At 59.9% G+C, this 16,999-nt stretch overlaps 1 protein-coding gene across 3 annotated transcripts; it reads left to right on the forward strand.

Annotated features, from left to right (window-relative positions):
- Positions 1-653: 653 nt before the first annotated feature.
- ZDHHC18 (zDHHC palmitoyltransferase 18) lies at positions 654-15,240 on the forward strand. 3 transcript variants are annotated; one of them, XM_084300480.1, is made up of 10 exons: positions 654-1,010; positions 3,388-3,548; positions 6,249-6,398; positions 7,768-7,905; positions 8,405-8,453; positions 8,873-8,975; positions 10,385-10,494; positions 11,555-11,654; positions 14,107-14,199; positions 14,998-15,240. In XM_084300480.1, exons 1-9 carry the CDS (start codon positions 721-723, stop codon positions 14,146-14,148), a joined length of 1,143 nt encoding a protein of 380 aa, XP_084156606.1. In that variant the 5' UTR covers positions 654-720; the 3' UTR covers positions 14,149-14,199; positions 14,998-15,240. The 3 variants fall into 3 exon arrangements, with proteins under 3 accessions (XP_084156606.1, XP_084156608.1, XP_084156607.1); XM_084300482.1 differs by lacking the exons at positions 14,107-14,199; positions 14,998-15,240 and adding an exon at positions 12,735-13,798 and having other exon boundaries at positions 11,555-12,620; XM_084300481.1 differs by lacking the exons at positions 14,107-14,199; positions 14,998-15,240 and having other exon boundaries at positions 11,555-13,798.
- Positions 15,241-16,999: the final 1,759 nt, after the last annotated feature.

Consider the following 16,999-nt stretch of genomic DNA (forward strand, 5'->3'; position numbering starts at 1 on the left):
GTGCTAACTGAGATCCTGGGGGCTGACTGAGGGATTGGGGGTGTTTGGGCTGGAGAAGGGGGGCTCAGGGAGACCTCATTGCTCTCTGCACCTGCCTGGAAGGAAGGGGTGGGGAGCTGGGGTCGGCCTCTGATCTCAGGTAACTGTGCCAGGAGCAGAGGGAACGGCCTCGAGTTGTGCCAGGGGAGGTTCAGGCTGGAAATGAGGAGACATTTCTCCTCAGCAAGAGCGCTCAGGCGTTGGGACGGGTTGCCCAGGGAGGTGGTGGAGTCCCCGTCCCTGGGGGTGTTGAGGGAGAGGTTGGACGTGGTGCTGGGGGACAGGGGCAGGGGGTGATGGTTGGGGGGGGACAGTTGGACCGGGTGATGTTGGAGGCCTTTTAGAGCCCTAATGCTTGTGGGATTCTAGGATGTGAGGGATCTGGGGGTGCCTCTTCCACCCTTCCAACTCTTGGGTTCTGTGATTTGGGGGACCCGGGGGGGGGGCTCCGGGTCTCCCCCCCTTTTCCCTGCTTTGTCGCGGCTCGGCCGCCAGGGGGCGCAGTACCGCGCGGCGAATGGGCGTGGCTAAACCACGAATGCTGGGCGTGGCTTCATTAAAACAGGCGTGGCTTCGGGGCAGAGTGGGCGTGGCCGACACGTCCGCGGGGCGTGGCCAGGCGGCGGGGGGCGCGCGCGCGGGGCCGAGCTCGGTGGCGCGCCGGGCGCTGCGGGCGGCGCCATGCAGGAGCGCGGCTACCGACACATCCCCCCCGCCGCCCCCGGGCCCGGCCCCGGCCCCGAGCCTCCTCCACCGGCTTCCACCTCCTCCACCGCCGCCGCCGCCGCCTCTTCCTCAGCCTCCTCCGAAGGGCCCGGCCCGGCCCGGCGGCCCCTGCGGAAATGGGAGGTGTTCCCCGGCCGCAACCGCTTCTACTGCGGCGGGCGCCTGATGCTGGCTCGGCACAGCGGGGTCTTCGTCCTCACGCTCGGCCTCATCCTGGCCACCAGCGGCCTCTTCTTCGCCTTCGAGTGAGTCCCGGACGCGTCCCGGCCCCCAGGGGCTGTGGGGATGGGGGTGGGGGGGGCTCCGAGCCCTGCGGTGTGGCCCCGACCCCCTCCCTCCTGTCCCTCCCCCCGTTTCCCTGTCCCCCTAGCCCCCCGTCTCTCTTGTCCCCCCCATCCCTTGTCCCCCTGTCCCCCTTGCCCGCCGTCACCCATCACCCCTGTTCCCTGTCCCTCTTGTCCTCCTGTCCCCCCATTTCCACATCCCCCATATCGCCCCGTATTCCCCTTTCCCTATCCCCATCGTCCCCCTAACTCCCCTAGCCCCCATTCCCCTTATCCCTCTGTCCATGTCCCCGTTTCCCTATACCTCCTTATCCCTCCATCCTCCCATTTCCCTATTTCCCCATCGCCCTTGTCCCCCTGTCCCCCTGTTTCCCTATCTCCCTGCCCCCCCTTGTCCCCCACACCCCTTGTCCCTGTCCCTCCGGGCACCCCCCACTGCCTCCCCCAGAGCCATCCCACCCGCTGCTGAGCCCCCAGCCCCACTCTAAATCTGGTTCCCCATCTCCTGTCCCCAAGTGCTCAGGGTCACCCCCGGTCCCCAAAGACCCCCCGTGCTCGGGAAGGGTGGGCAGGGGCAGCCCCACACCTTGTGGGCTGGTTTAGGAGCTGCACCCCAAAGAGGGGAATCCACTTAGAGCAGGGGGGTGCCCTCCTGGTTATCAGTCATCCCCCCTTTTCCAAGCCTACGGAGGGCAGAAATCCATCTGGAGTGTGTAGGGTGGACGTGGTAGAGGGGTAGCAGGAGCGGTGTGCCGGGGGTCTCACCCCAAGGGTCCGCCCTCGCTGTGTCTGGGGGAGAGGGAGCTGCTCCCCTCTCCTTTTGGGAAGCCACCCCCGCTGTCCTTTGGGACTACAGCCCTGCGGCTCCGGGTTCCTGCGCCCTATGGGCAGGGAGAGCCGGGAGCACCCCGGGAGGAGCTGGGGAAGGAGCACCCAGCGCTCGGGGTGCTGCTGGCCTGGCCCCGTGCTGCTCACATGGGGCTTGTTCTTCCCACCGGGCACCAAGCTGGGGATCACACCTGTGTTGAGATCCCAGGGTTCTCCCTCCGAGCCTCGGAGCAAAGCTGCAGCCGGGCAGATGAAGGTGTTCAGTCGGATGGGAGGTGCTGAGAAGCCAGCCAGGCTCCAGGCAGTGATGGATCCCCGCACGAATGCTCCTCTCTTGGTGTTGTCGATGCCTCTCCGACAGCTTTGGGCAGCACCAGCACAGAAACTGCTTTGTGCGGGGCCAAGCAGAGGACATCTGCTCCCTCCCGTCTTGCCTCGTCACTGGTTCTTGGTTAAAGATGTCCCGGGGCTTTCCACCTTGTTTCTGTGCTTCTGTTGCATCACTTACGCTTTGCTAGATGTATTAAAAAAAAAGTCACCGTGTCTATAGCTGACATTTTTTACATAATTTCTTGCTGCCTGAAGGGGGGAAGAGGGCTCCAGAGATCCACCCAGAAATGGGTGTTGAGGATACTCGTCTCCCTCCTTTCAGATCCCTTTCTGTCCCTCCAGGGAGAGGACCGAGGGGCTCGACAGCAGCTCTGCTCTCAGGCCGAGGGGATTTTGCAGCTTGGTGGCTGCTTTTGTCCAGGACAGCTGAGCTGAGACAAAAGTTACTTAATCCCTTCGCTGCCTCGCCGTGTCACCGGGACTTAGCGCTGCCGCGGGCATCGGAGCTTGGGCAGCTCGCTGGGCTGTGCCCAGTCAGTCCCAGTGCTTACCAGTGCTCGGAATAGCAAATCCCTTCGTAGAGCAGGAGGGGGGCTCCAGCCCCGCGTTACGTAAGGAGCCGCATCCCTCGGGTCCTCGTTTTCATGCTGGGGGTGATGGAGCTGCCTGGCTTTTGATACCGCTGGTCCCTGGGTGCTGGCATCGGTGCCGGCAGAGCTGATGTGTCTGGGTCAGACATCTGGCACGGCACAGGGGGCACAGGAATCATCTGGAGGCAGCAAAGCCGTGCTGAATCGAAGCCAAGGTCCCTCGGCTTCAGACGAAATGAGGCTGTGTCCATGCTGATTTTGATCCCTGATTAATTTTGGGTGTTTCTCCGCGTGTTGTTGTTGCTGCTGTTGTGCAGAAGGTGACCGGGCTTTGGGTTTTGTAGTATGATTCTGGGACTTCAGAAGGGCAGAGTGGTTATGTAGAGGAGCCCATGCTTTGTGTCCAAGGCCCCGTCCTTCCAGTGCAGCTCCAGAGCCTCAGGGTGCTCTCTGGGCTGGCTCTTGCCTTTCCAGAGCTCCCTGCAAAGCAGCAGCGCTTCAGTCCACCCCCCTGTGATAATAAGTGTGGTAGCTGATGGCCAGTTCCGTAGGGATGGTCGGTAACGCTGCTTTTTTCTCTCTTTTCGCAGCTGTCCCTTCCTTGCCAGCCACCTGACCCTGGCCATCCCCATCATCGCGGCCGTCCTCTTCTTCTTTGTCATCAGCTGCCTGCTCCAGACAAGCTTCAGGGACCCAGGTATCCTGCCCAGAGCCACCCCCAGTGAGGCTGCGGACCTGGAGAAGCGGATCGGTGAGCTTCAACTCCCTCTCCTGCCTTTGCTTGGACTCACGCCTGTGTGTGTGCACGTTTCAGGCTCAGCGAGTCTCCTCTCTGCGGAGGAGCAGAGGTGGTTTTCCTTTCTGTTCAGTCCCATCGCCTCCCGAGGCGAAGCCCTGCACAGGTTTGGGTGCCTGTAGCTGCTCCCAGGACAGGAGTGGATTTGGCAGAGCCCTGCAGAGGGCTGGGACGAGGCAGAGCTCGTGGCACCAGTGCCCTGCTGCTGTCGGGGTGTGCGTGCCAGCAGCTGGGGGAGCACAAAGTCCCCATTCAGAGGCAGGCTGCCGCGCTCCTGGACGCAGACCGAGCTCTCATAATCCGAGCAGTTTGGATCTAGGCTGGGGTTTGCGAGGACCTGGCTACAAAAATAAAAAGAAAAAATTATTTTCCCCCTCTTGGAAGAGTCGGTTCTTGGCCACCCCGATTTCCCCCCCTGTCCTTCTCTAAGTGGCTTCATGCAGAGACCCTGACAAGACGGAAAGCTGCTGGGGCTGAACCAAGCAGCATTTATAAAGCTGCCAAAACATGAGGCGTGCTTGGAAGATAAAAAGCACTTGTGCTCATCCCCACATCATCTGGGACGGGAGAGCAGAGAGCAGCCTTGGCTCCGTGGGTGAAATCTGCGCTTGGGGTGAAGGAAAGGGGTTGTGGGGCTGCAGCCCGAGCTCTGTATCTGCAGCAGAGCCTTGAAGGCCGACGTGAGAAGGAGCTGAGCCCTTAATCTACGTGCTAACCCCAAGTGGGACCATCCCTCGTGGAGACTCCTGCTGGGTTTAGTGGATGTCGGAGCTGCTTCTGGTAAACCACGGCAAATCTCGGCTTAAGGGTGCTGAGCTGAGAAGCCTCAGCCTCGCGAGGAGGAAGAGGCTGCGCGCTGCGGTTGGGCCCCACGTCCTCGCTTCTCCCTGCAGCCGTGCCCTGCTCTGGTTGTGTGAACGCTGGTGCCGTGTTCCAGGGCTGCTTCCTTCCTCCTCCGTAGCTTTGCGTCGTTCTGACCAACACAGAGAAATCGGTGCATTTTGCATGAAAAAAAAAAACACAGAGTGACGTTTCCTGTGCCCTGATTTTGCGGGGTTTCGTTTGGGCTCCTCTTCTCGGAAAATCCTTGCAAGTCCCATCCTCCCCGAGGGGTGCCCGGTGACAGGGGAGTGTGGGCCAAGCAAAAGCTCAGCACCCTGCGTTAGCTGCCCAGCCCCTGTTGGTGCTTCCCAGCAGAGGCTGCTCCTTGGGGCAGACGTGGGAGCTTGCTGATGATGAAGCTGGGGAGCCGATCTGCTCCTCTTTTTCCCCAAAAAAGGCTAGAGCCAGAGTGCCAGAGCAGCAGCACGTTTGTTGCTTTGAATGCCCTCCGAACTTGGAGGGATCTGGCTCTGTACATCCCTCTGCGAAACGCTGGTGCTGAGTACTCAGGATAACGAATGTAGGGAGAACGGTTTTTAAGGTCATGACTGCCACCGAGCCAGCTGCACCTCGGGGTTTCTTTATATTGATATATTTATATCGATATTTATCTGGTTTCTAACAGCGTGCTCGTCTTTGTCCGGTCTGAAAGCTGCTCTCACGCCGGGTTTGCTCTGGCCAGGAGGGTGCACGCACCCAGGGTCCGTGGGCCGTGTTGGTGTTAGGTTTAGTGACAAATGCCCCAAAAACACTGACATGGGGCAACTTCAGCCTGCCCTACTGAAAACAGTCGCAAGGTAATCGTTCTGCACTTGCCTAAAAAACTGGTTTTAAAATCTCCTCGGAGCGGCTATCTGTGCTTCTATTTCTGCGTGCCTCCAGCAGGACTCTGGCTGCAGATGCTGCCAGGCGTGCCAGCTGTTCCTGCGAGCATAATCCATTTATTTTCCCCTTAACTCGCTCGCTGGTACATCTATTTTCAAAGACTTCCTCGGGGTGGGAAAGGTGCTCTTTGAGGAGCTACTTAAACAAACCACTGACCCCCAGACTGCAGAGGTGGCACGGAGGCTTTGCAGCTCACGCTTCTGCTGAGCAGGTGAGAGGTTTCCAGCCACCAGCTCCAAGTGGATCACCGCGTGCCAGTGCACACAGGTGAAACGCAGCATCTAAAAATCCTCCATCCCCGCCTCGAGGAGGAGGAATCCTCGCGTGCCACCGCCGTGCTCGTGTCAAATTGCAATGAAATCTGCCCGGAGCGCTTGAGACCTGCCTGCTGCCCTCCTGCTCCCTGACGGAGCCGAGGTTGGCTCCTGCAGGGTGCTTCTGCTGAGCTCCCCATGCTTCTTTCTGAACCTTGGCTGCTGCTCACAGCCGGGACGGAGCTCAGTGTGAACAGGTCCCACTCTCCCCTCGTGTCGTGATCTGTTGGGCACCCAGAGATGAGCTGGAGCTGGGCAGGCGAAAACACTGCTGCCTTTGTGCTCGCTGGTCGCAAGTTGCTCTCTGTTCTCGGAGCGCTGGGCAGATATTGCTTCCTCTTGGCACCCCGTCGGCAGGGAAAGGACACAAAGAATGCCGTGACGAGCCGACTGGATTTCTTGGCTGCCAGCTCCGCAACAAATCGCGTGGCTGAGCTGCCTCCCAGCTCTGGCATTAAAATCCCGTGCTAATAACGCCTTAACTCTGCCCGCAGGCAGCTCGCGGCGACGCGGGGTCATTGGGTCGGTTGGGTTTCGCCTGCCCTGCCCTGACTGCCCCTCCTTGCCCTTGCAGACAGCATGGGCACCTCCACCTACCGCCCGCCCGCCCGCACGATGGAGGTGGTGATCAACAAGTACGTGGTGAAGCTCAAGTACTGCTACACCTGCAAGATGTTCCGCCCGCCGCGCACCTCGCACTGCAGCGTCTGCGACAACTGCGTCGGTGAGTGCAGGCACTGGGGACGTGCTGGGGGTGGAGGAGAGGTTGGACGCGGTGCCTGGGGGCCTGGGTCAGTGGGTGACGGTGGTGGTAGGGTGATGGGTGGACCTGATGATCCTGGAGGGCTTTTCCAACCCTAATGGTTCTGGGATTAGTTCCTGAGCCAGGTTGCTTGAGCTCTCCGTAAAGGATGGCACAAAGCAAGGCACTGAGTGTGCCACTTTGGTGCCTCAGGGGCAGTACACCCAGCGCTCGCTCTCTGCTGGCCCTGTTTCGGAGAGCACTGTGCTGTGAGGTATCATTAAGGCCTCACCGAGCACGAGGTTTGCTGCAGGCTCCTGGCTGTCTCCAGCCTCAGGGTCACCAGGGCGGTGGAGGCACCACCGCAGGTTCTGCTTTAGCTCAGCCCTGTCCTTACCCCACGTCCCCAGCTTGTGGTGGGGCAGGAGGGGTTGAAGGAAGAAGAGAAAAGCTTCTGATGGCCCCAAGGAGGTGTAGGGGAGCTGGAAGACCCCAGCACCCTCTGCAGTAGCAGCGTTCAGCCTGGAGAAGAGAAGGCTCCGTGGAGACCTCGTTGCAGCCTTTCAGTGCTTAAAGGGGTCTTATAAAAAGGACGGAGAGGGACTCTGCTCGTGTAGATAGAGATAGGACAAGGGGGAGTGGTTTTAAACTGGAAGAGGCTTAAAACTGGGAGCTGCCCAGCGCTTGGTGTCTGGGGATGGCTGTGGGTGGTCGGGTCCTGCTGGCGCTGCCTGGAAAGCAGCCACGGCTGGGACGGGGCTTGGAGAGGAGCCCTGAGGAAGAGCGGGCGTGCGCCGGATCTGTGCTGAGTTTGGTTTGCGTTGGTGTCCCCCCCAGGAGGGTTGCAGCGGTGCTGTTAGTCTGAGGCACAGCCCTTTCATTACAGGGTGGGAGTGTTCCCAGATACACTGCACCTGCCCCGAGTTCCCAGGCACTTTCTGTGGTTTCCGAGCCCTATCTTCATAACTTTGAAAGATATTTGCTGCTCCGACGAAGGCCGGGGGGGAGCAGACGTGCAGAGAGGGAGCGGCGAGGCCACGTGCACACACCCAGTGCTGCTAGGACTGGAAAACCTGCCGCGTGTCCCTGCTCAATTTCACTTTTAGTAATGGCAGAGCTTCCCAGCCACGAGGCTTGCGCTCACGCGGGGCTTGGGGAGAGAAGTTTGGCCTTCAACGATTAATTTTTTTTAAAAAAGGGCGTACCAGCAGGCTGCAATGCTGTTGAAACTTGTTGCTAATGCAGTGCTGCAGAGCTGCTGGTCGTGGTGCAGTGGGTGGAAGCTCGGTTTGCAGCCCCCGGGTTTCGGAGTCGAGCCAGCAGCAGCCCTCACCCCCTTGCTCTGTTTCAGAGAGGTTCGACCACCACTGCCCCTGGGTGGGCAACTGCGTGGGGAAGCGCAACTACCGCTACTTCTACGCCTTCATCCTCTCCCTCTCCTTCCTGACAGCCTTCATCTTCGCCTGTGTTGTCACCCACCTCACCCTGCGTAAGTATCGAGGCGGCAGCAGCCTCGCGCCGGGTGCCAAGCACCTCGAGGCCCCCTGTTCCTGCAGGATGAGCAAGGGAAGGGTCTGGCTTCTCTCGGTTTCAGCCCTGCTTCTCAGTGCAGGTAGCTCAAATAAATCAGGTTTCACATCACAGGGAGCCCCAGACCCACCCTGCTCCTCGGTGCTGCCAGTGGGGTTGTCCCCTCTGGAGCAAACGAGTTTGGTGCGGTGCTGGGGCAGCGCTGGGCTCTGTGCGCACCTGCCCTGATCCCCGCAGGGAAGGAGCCTTCCCTGCCAGCCCTCAATCTCCCGGGGCTGTCTGCTCACTGCTATTTCTGCAAAGTTACAGGCTGCAGATGCTCTGCAGGCAGCCAGGCAGATCCGTCTGGCCCGCAGGGGGGTGGCTGCGTGCTGGGGAGCCAAGAGTTGGCTGGGGGCGCAGAGGAGATGCGGGGCTGCCTGATGGGACCTGGTTCCTCCTCACTTTTCCCTTTGTAGGCTCGCAGAGGGATGGCTTCCTCACCACCCTGAAGACAACACCCGCGAGATATCCTTCCGATGCCATCGGGCTGCCGAGCAAACACTAATTGTGTAATGGAGGAGGGCAGTTACTAATTGGGTAACCTCACGGGGTGCCCCAGTGCACTCCCCACAACTTCTTTTAGGGCCCTGGTTGGGGCAGGCTATCTGCTAGCAGCCTGGGGACACCTCTGGTTCCACCTCGCTGCCAGGGATGAAGGCCAGTAACAAACTGGTTTCCCAGCTTGCCAGGTTATGTGGGAAGGGGAATGGCTGGAGAAAGTTGTCCCTTGGTGGATGCCTGCAGAAGGGGGAATGGGAAGGTAGCTGGGATGTTTTTGGGGCCCAGTCGGTGTGGGCTTCGCTGTGAGTGCCTCCCAAAACAGCCCCTCACGTCTCCGTGTGGGATGGTTTTGTGGCCTGAATCTTCCTTGACTCCTGTTTCACCGTGCTGGAGCTGGTCATTTGTTTCTTCTCAGTCTGGTCCATTTTGGGCCTCTCAGGTTTTCACACTTACTTAGTCGCCTCCAACCTGACGACGAACGAAGATGTGAGTACCTAAAAGCTTGGCCTTTCATCCCAAAAGCTGCGTGCAGGCGGGGCTGCCAGCCCTGATACTTTCTCAGCAGAGGTGAGGTTCCCAGGGACTCCTTGGCTCGGTGTCTTGGTGCCCGTGAAAATCCCCTGCAAAGCAAAAAGCCCCTGCGCAGGGCACAGCAGCAGGGGATCGTGGTGGGAGGGCAGCACGTGTCACTCGTGTCCGGCCTGGAGGTAACGAGCTGCAGCGTTAGAAGGGTCACGTGGGAGTTTTTTCCAGCCCGTACGCAGCCTTGCTCAAAATTAGGAGTTCCGGGGTTAAAAAAGGAAAACTGGCCCCAGAGGTCTGGGTGTCAGCCTGGGTGATCTTAATTCAGCATCCTGCCTAACCGCAGGCATCCCGCGAGACCCTGGGCAAGTCCCTTTGTCTCTGTCAGTTCCTCGTGTCTAGCAAGCAAATGATGTGCAGACGTCTCCTGATGAGCTTTGCCTTAAAGACTCGAAGGGCCGGGTGAGTGCCCTGAGCGGGGCAGGTTGCACAGAAAAGCAGGATCTGTCTGAGCCTCGCAAGGAACCAGAATTCACCCTCCTGGCTACAAGCACCTGTAATCCCGGCAGGAAGCTTCCAGCACTGCAGACGGCGTGTTTGCATCCCCCCCTTGTCTTTTTTTCTTTTATTTCCCCCTTCCCTCTCCCCCTTTTTGGAATTTAGAGTTGCTGGCAGGGCAGCACAGGGCTGGGAAGCTGCTGGAGGTACCCGGCACCGAGGGCACCGCGTCCACAGCACGGGGCCGCTGCTCCTCCAGCCGTGGTGCCAGGCTTGTGCCGCAGCTGGGGAGGGGAAGTAAAAGCAAAAGGAGGAAACGTGCTGGTAAACGGGTCGCTGCAGCCAGGGGCCCGAGGCCAGGTATAGCAGCTGCCCACTCGTGTGCCTACGCTTGATGCGCCCGGGGTTTCGAAATCAAGAGCCGCAGTGACAGCTGCTCGGGGTGGGGACGCAGGAGATGAGGAGGAGATCAGGAGATGCTTTCTTCCTTTTGCAGAATGCCCCGGAAAGCCCCTCGCTGTTCATTTAGCCTTGATGAGCCTCTGATGAGCTCTCAGCCTAGGAGAGGACGAGGGGAGGAGGTGGCTGGCGATGCGGGCGGTGACACTGCCAAGCTGGCACACAGCACGGGAGGACGCAGCTTTGGAGCCTTCGAGCTGCAGGGCTGAGCCCTGGCAGAGGCAGGAGCAGCACGCTGCTGTCTCCTCTGGCTGCCTTCCTGCAGCTGTCCTGCTCGTCCAGGCAGATTGAGGGACGATGTCTGCACTAAGGCAAACTTTCCGCCTCGTGATCAAGGGTTTGACCTGAGCCCATCAGTGTAGTTACCTTCTATCGCATCTTCCCTACCTTAATCTGCACGTGTCCTTTTCTTTCAGATCAAAGGGTCCTGGTCCAATAAGAGGGGCTCCGAGTTTGCCAATCCTTACAGCCATAAAAGCATCCTCACAAACTGCTGCGCGGTGCTGTGCGGCCCCTTCCATCCCAGGTGAGAGCCTGCGCCGGGAGCTGCACTGCTCAGAGCACAGCTTTGGGTTACCCCGACTCCCAGGAGAGCTGTTGCTTCTCCTGTGTTTGAACTTGATGACTTTGGGCTACCTGTAATTGTTTCATGGAGCTTGCAGCTAAATTCAGCTAACTCAGTGAGGGGAGAGGAACAGCACCGACGGGCTCGGCGGCAGATGGCAAATGCTGGCAGTGGCAGCGTTTCTTAGCACATTTTTCCTTCTCTACTCTGCTGCAAGCAGCCAGCAGCGATCTGCCCCAGGCCGTGTGGACACCCTGGTTTTGTTTTTTTTTTTTACCACCACTCGGATTACCTGAAATACTCCGCACCAAATTCTCTCAGCTGTGAGATACCCAGAACCCCTGCTAACTTTCGGCATGAAGCTCAGGCACCTGTGGCTGCTTCTCCTTTCGTCCCGTGAGCAGCACGGGGTTGTTTTTGCTGCTCTGACACAAGAGGGTGCTCTTGGGCAGAGCCCTGGGGTGCTGCAGCAGCTGCCCACTGCTCTTTGTCGGCTTCAGAGGTGCCAAATTGCCAGGGCTGCCGTTCAGCAGCCGTAAATCTGCGGATTCAGGGAGTTGGGAGGCTGTGGGAGCATAGCGTTTCACTCCAAGTCTTTCCACATCCGTGGTGTTTTCCTGTTGTAAAGCCCTCCCGCTGGTTCCCACTTGGGTTTGTGGTGTCCCAAAGCTTTCACTGCCCAAAGGCCGTCCGGTGGCTTGTGTGATAAGTCTGTGGTTTGGTTAATGGGCAGGCAGCCCCGTTACCCATCCGGACTGCTGCCGCCGGCGCGCTGCTTCCCATGGGGAGAGCCAGCTCTGACCCTCTGTGGCTTCTGAGCTCCCATCTTCACCACGGGGATGTCTGCGTGTCAGGAGGGTTTCGATTTTGTGGACAGAGCTGGTTCAGCTGCCCTGGCCAGCTGAGGCAGCGGTCTGCAGAAACTGTCCAGAAACAATTTGATTCAGCTGGTGTGCATCTGGTCTCCGTTTCCGCCAGCCTGACTCCTCTCCCCTTGCACCCTCTCCCTTTTGTTTTCCAGTTTGATAGACAGAAGAGGATTTATCCAGCCAGATGCTGGGACCCCGTCCAGCCCGAAGAGCGAAGTCCCTTCCTTCGGAGCCAAGCCTGACACCAGCATGGTAGGAGGCATGCCGTAGTGGTGCTGTGATGTAGCCCCGAGCCTGCTGCACCCACACCTCGCTCCGGCCAGCTCCTTCCCATCTCCCCGGCCTCAGGCAGGACAGCCCTGCGATGCAGAGCTGCCAAAGACTCAGTTGAGCCATACGTTGCCTTTTTTTTTTTTTTAATTATTATTATTTATTTATTGGTTTTGTTTAATTGTTTCACTGTGATGTAGCCTGCCCGGACTCCCGACTGATGCAGGACCCTCGGGCTCGTGCAGAAAGCAGGGAACCCCCCTGCACCTGGGAAGCAAACGGGTCTGGGGAGCCCCCTGACCTCTAAACCCGGGGTGTTTGCTCTGGGAAATCGCCGAGTTCCCTGCACGGAGAGCAAAGGGGGGCTGAGGATGGGAGGTGGGACTGGCGAAGGGTTCCTGGTGGAGCCGTGCTGCCGAGCCTCATCCTCTGGGCTGGTGGAGGCAGGAGCTCTGTGGTGTCCCTGATATTTCCACAAATGCCTCTCGCTCCTCCGTGCCAACGCAGAGGGGCTGTTCTGTGTCTTAACAGCCAGGTTCTCACCTCGGGGCACTCCCAGAGCAGCTTTTCTTTTCCAGCAGCTGCCGTGCCTTGGTAGGTTGTGGCTGTGCAGCCGGGGAGCCTGGCTCTGTGGTGGTTTTAGCCAGACCCAGGACAGGCTCACAGCAGGCGTGGAGGCTGGGCAGGGGTCCTGGTGGATCCTGTTTTCTGTCTGGTCACCGGGGGAGTGCTGAGGAGCTCCTCGTGTTTCCAGTAGGACGATGTTTTGCAGCAAGGACACAGGTTAGGAGGGCCCTCCTGTTAGTGGGGGAGAGGAAACGCATGCACCATCCTGCGGCTCTCCCCGTGAGATGCTGGCTACAGTTGTGAGGTTCGGGATCCTGAGCTTGCCAGGAAAGCCTGGCTGTAGCCTGCCTGCTGGAGGAATTACAGGCTGCAGAAAAGTGGGTGAGTTCCCAAGGGTCCAACCCACCCCAGGTGGTTACACAGAGGAAGCAGCAGGCGGGTGCTGGTCTCTGATAACGTCGTGTTGCAGTTTTGGTTTGGTTTTCTGGCCAGCAGACGAGAGCAGGGCTGTCCCCAGCACCCCAGGAGCGATTCCCGTGTGCCTCGGCGCATCCACGAGCATCGCTCCCAGCCCAGACACACGGGTGAGCCGGGCTGGGCTCCCAGCTCTGCGGGTTGCCAATACTGGAGCATGCGTGGAGGAGAATCGCAGACCTTGTTAGCAATACTTGAATCGCGTTACTAAAAGCTGCTGGATAATTTTGCACAATTTGTAGATTTTTTTCTATGTAGAACGTTTTATATTCGACGTAGGTAGCGTTGTGCATGTTAGCACCAGGGCAGAGGCTTGCAGTGTTTTGAGTCAAGCTGCCTGGTTAGGTTTTCTGTGAGTTAAACACTCAAATTTCAGCCTCGGGCAGGGGCAGCAGCACATTCAGGGGGGCAGCCTGTCCCCGCTGAATTAGCCAGGGTTGTGCTGTCCACACCGTGAGTGACCGAGCCAGCCCCGAGGGGTATCTGTGGATGGCAGAGCAGCCTCTTCCCCTTGCCTTGCCTTCCTGGCTCGCTGTGGGGGCTCTCCCTGCTTGCCTTGTGGCCACCAGCTCTGCCTCTGCCCTGCGAGGAGCCAGAGCAGCAGCAGGAGCGCAGGGCAGGGCAGCTCTGGCACGGCTGCTGACCTCCACCTCGCAGCCTCCCCGTGTCCCCAAGCTTCCACCACCAGCCTCTGGCTCACTGTGAGCCCAGCTGGCCCTGCCCAGAGCCTGGAAGCTGCTGAATTTCTGCCCCATCCCGGCAGGTGGCCCTCGCCGAGCGCCGCGGGAGGCTCCCCGTGGCTGGGTGCCACCTCCCGGGCTGGGTGCTTCAGCCTAAAAGTCAGCGTTACCTCCCTGCTCCTGCTGCCCTGATGGCCCCAAGGGGGCTCGTCCCTGCCTGCAGGGAGCCTCGGTGCCACCTTCCAGCAGCAGGGATGGGACAGGGCGAGTGGTGCTGTGCGGAGAGGGTCTGGTGCCCGGAGCGGTGCGGGGGGGTGTTATCGGGGGCCAAACTCCTTCCTGTTCTTATTTATACTGGTTTCCTTTGTTACTCGACATAATAAAATTATATTTTTAAAGAGTTAATTGCTTGGATTATTATTTTATTCCTGAAAGACAAAGGGCAGGTGTCTCAGCCTTCAGGTTGGACGCTGCGTTAGTCACAGGGCTTGCCTGGAAGCTCCGAAAATCTCCCGTGGGATGGGGCCGCAAGGGACACTTAGCAGAAGCCAGTGCCAAGGGATTTTCCTGTCCCAGCTCTCTGGGAGAGCTCTGTCCTTTTCCGACCCCTCCTTTTCTGACCCATCCTTTTCCAACCCGTCCTTTTCCGACCCGTCCAAGCCAGCCCCCTCGCTGTGTACCCTGTGGTGCGTAACCTCTGGTGTCTTTCCCAGGAGGACGCCTGCCAGGACTTTGCCATTTCCTGCACAGCCTGACGGGATGTGCCCCCTCCCGGGACGTTAGCCCTGCTTTCTGAGGGCTAGCTGGTAAGAAAGCGCTTTCTTCTCCTTGCCCAGCCATCCACCCGAGTGACCCATCTCATCCCCACTGCATGGCCAGCTCCCTCCATGAGCCCATCGCCTCCAGCTGCGTTGCCATCCGCGTGCCCCAAACCCCGACCACATCCCACCGGTGCGGGGCTTCCATGGAGGGGTTCCTGCAGCCTTGCCGAGGGGTGCGGGATGGTTTCCCCCTGCCAGATGGAGTCAGATGGTCTGCGTGGTGGTACTCGGAGGATGATGTGCCCCGGGGCCAGCTCGGCTCGGGGCAGAGGTGCTGTGGAGCTCGGGGTTCGCAGGACGGAGCGTGGTGGTGGTTTGTGCTGGGTGGAGCTGCTGGGAAACCCCCAGCTGATGGGGAAATCTGGTGGTTGTGGTGAGCAGAGGGCTGGGAGCTGCATCAGATTCCTCACCCCAGCTCTGGTGCGCTTTGGGGTTCAATCCATCCCTCCCCTCCATCTCCCTGTGCTTCCATTTGTCCTTCGGCGTGCCGGGAGCCGAGGTAAGTTCCCTTCAAAGCATGTGGTGAATTAGCACGGCTTCCACTGCCCCTCCCGGGGGCTGCAGCACTGTCCTCTACCTCTGTCCCCACAGCTTGAGTCGTGGCAGCAGGCATGGGGCTTTCTCCCTGCTGCTGTCTCATCCCTGGAGCAGGTTCGATTTCTGGCCTCAGCATCCTCTGGGCAACCCCTGGCAAAGCACTGCTGCTTCCCCCTGGTGTATTTCTGCTACTAACCCTCTCTTTCTCTTCCTCCCTTTCCCTTTCCCTGTGCTGGGGCTGTCCAGCCTGCCGAGGGCAGCCGGCAGCCCTCTCTCTGCCTCTCTCGGAGCACCCCAAGGGATGCCCAGACCCCGCGGGCAGTTCCCGAGACGACGACAGCCATCAGCACCGCCTGTGCCTCCGCTCTCCAGGGCTGCGCCTTCCTCCCTCCCGCCACCAGAGAAGGGGGAAAGCTGCCGTGCGCAAGGAAAAGCCTTCCCGGGCCGCCCTCCCACGGCTTCCGAGCTCAAAGCCATACAGCATCCCTCCCGAGTGCAATAACTGGAGTTCCTGCTGCCTCCCGGGGTGGGGAAAACCCCACGCAACTGAGCCAGGGCCACCAGTGGCTCCCCGTAACCAGCCTTACCCCCCCAAGCTGGGGGCTCCCCGCTTGGAGATGCCGGTTTTTGGGGGAGCAGGCTTGGTGTTGGGGTCGAGCCGCTGGTGTTACCCATCCGATCCCCCTGGGTTTTTCCCCAGCCCTTCTCCGACCCCCCATAGGAAGGGATTCGGTGTGTGGTCAGCGTTCGCCCTCCCAACCCCTGCCCCACAAGTTCCCCGTGTTACTGTTCGTGTTAGCGGGGCTCTGATTTAGGGGAAGGGTCCCCCTGTGGAGCCCCACGGGGCGGGAGACGCTTTGTGAGGCCCAGCTTAGAGCCCGGTAGGATTTGCCACCTATTTATGCCTTTGACTTTTGTAACAAAATAAAATTTCTCCTATTTCCTGTATGTCAGTGTCTGCTCGTGCCGTGGAGCTGCTCCCTGTGCCTCGTGCGGTGTGGGGGAGCCGAGGAGGGTTCCTGCCATGGGGCCGAGTGCTCCCCAAGCTCCCTTCTCGTACCCACGATGGCCTCAAGGCGAGGCTCGGCCTCCCCCAGCATTAAGCAGCCTTCTCCCTGCTGTCTTCCTCGCGTCGACCCCCAGCAAAATCCATCCGTACGCACCCACCCCCTGCCCTTGAAATGCTGGGAGCGGCCCGGGGAGCAGTGGGGCGCTGAGCACCCTCCCAGCACCCCGGGATCGGCCGCCAGCGGCCTCCTCCTGCCGCAGCCGAGCCGCCGCAGCGCCCAGCCCCATCCCGCCGGCGGCATCGGCATCGCTGGCTCACGGGGCAGGCGGCACGTACCGGCCTGGGCAGCGTGCCCTGGGGCTGGGCTTTAATTCTTCGTCCCTCTCTCCCTGTTGGCATGCATTCGGGTGCTGCTCTGCCCCGTCCGGAGCACCCATGGGTGCTGTGCGGGGTGATGCCATGGCTGGGCTCAGCCCCAGCCTTTGCCTGAGTGGGGCGCAGCGAGCTGGGGCTCTTCCCTTCACCCACCCCGCTTCTCTGCACAAAACCGGTAGAGCAGAATATTTTTTGCGGCCTCTTCGTGACTAATTGCAACCTAAATTTGGCAGCGGCTCAGCACTTCTGGCAGGGGCCGCCGACAGGAGGCAGCTGAGCCAAAGCTGGGCCCACGACCCCCCCATCACAGAGCTCGCGCTGCTGCTTCCTATGGCCATGGGGGGGTCCTGCCCGGGGTCTTCTCCCCGTTGCCCCCCCACAAAGGGCCCCATTTTTGTGATGGGATGAGGTGGCGGTCAGAGGGCTGGGCCTCCCAGCAGGGTTGGGCCTCCCACCCCTTCTATGGGGGCTTTTGAGGCGGTTTGAGGGGGTTTTAGGGGTCTCTGGGGTCTCACTGGGCAGTGAGGGACAGTGGGGCATTTACCCCCCACTCAGACATGAGGCAGGCCCAGGAAGGCATTCCTTGAAACCACAGGATTTTTGGTCCAAAAATCCTTTCTATGGCTTAGCAAGGCCTGCTCTGCTCACCAGTCGGGCACTGCACATGGCACGGGCACCCCAAACCCCACATCTCCCATCACCCATGCCCTGAGACACCCCAAGCCCCCACACCATTGCAGGGTGGGCCCGGCTCTATTGGGGTTCGAGATTTTCTGGGATGCACATGGTCAAGAAAAGCAGCTCCGGCCTTCCTCCCATTCTCATCATCCCCATCAGGGCTGAGGAAAGCACAGCGTGGTGTTG

This window comes from Netta rufina (genome assembly GCF_964035555.1).
Source record: "Netta rufina genome assembly, chromosome: 23".
In the NCBI taxonomy this organism is placed as follows: Eukaryota; Metazoa; Chordata; class Aves; order Anseriformes; family Anatidae; genus Netta; species Netta rufina.

Bases quoted from the DNA above. Each gene is read 5' to 3' on its own strand.
- ZDHHC18 (XM_084300480.1), top strand. From the start codon at position 721: ATGCAGGAGCGCGGCTACCGACACATCCCCCCCGCCGCCCCCGGGCCC. The intron at 1,011-3,387 runs GTGAGTCCCGGA...CTCTTTTCGCAG, and splicing joins GGCCTCTTCTTCGCCTTCGA to CTGTCCCTTCCTTGCCAGCC. The intron at 11,655-14,106 runs GTAGGAGGCATG...TGTCTTTCCCAG, and splicing joins CCAAGCCTGACACCAGCATG to GAGGACGCCTGCCAGGACTT.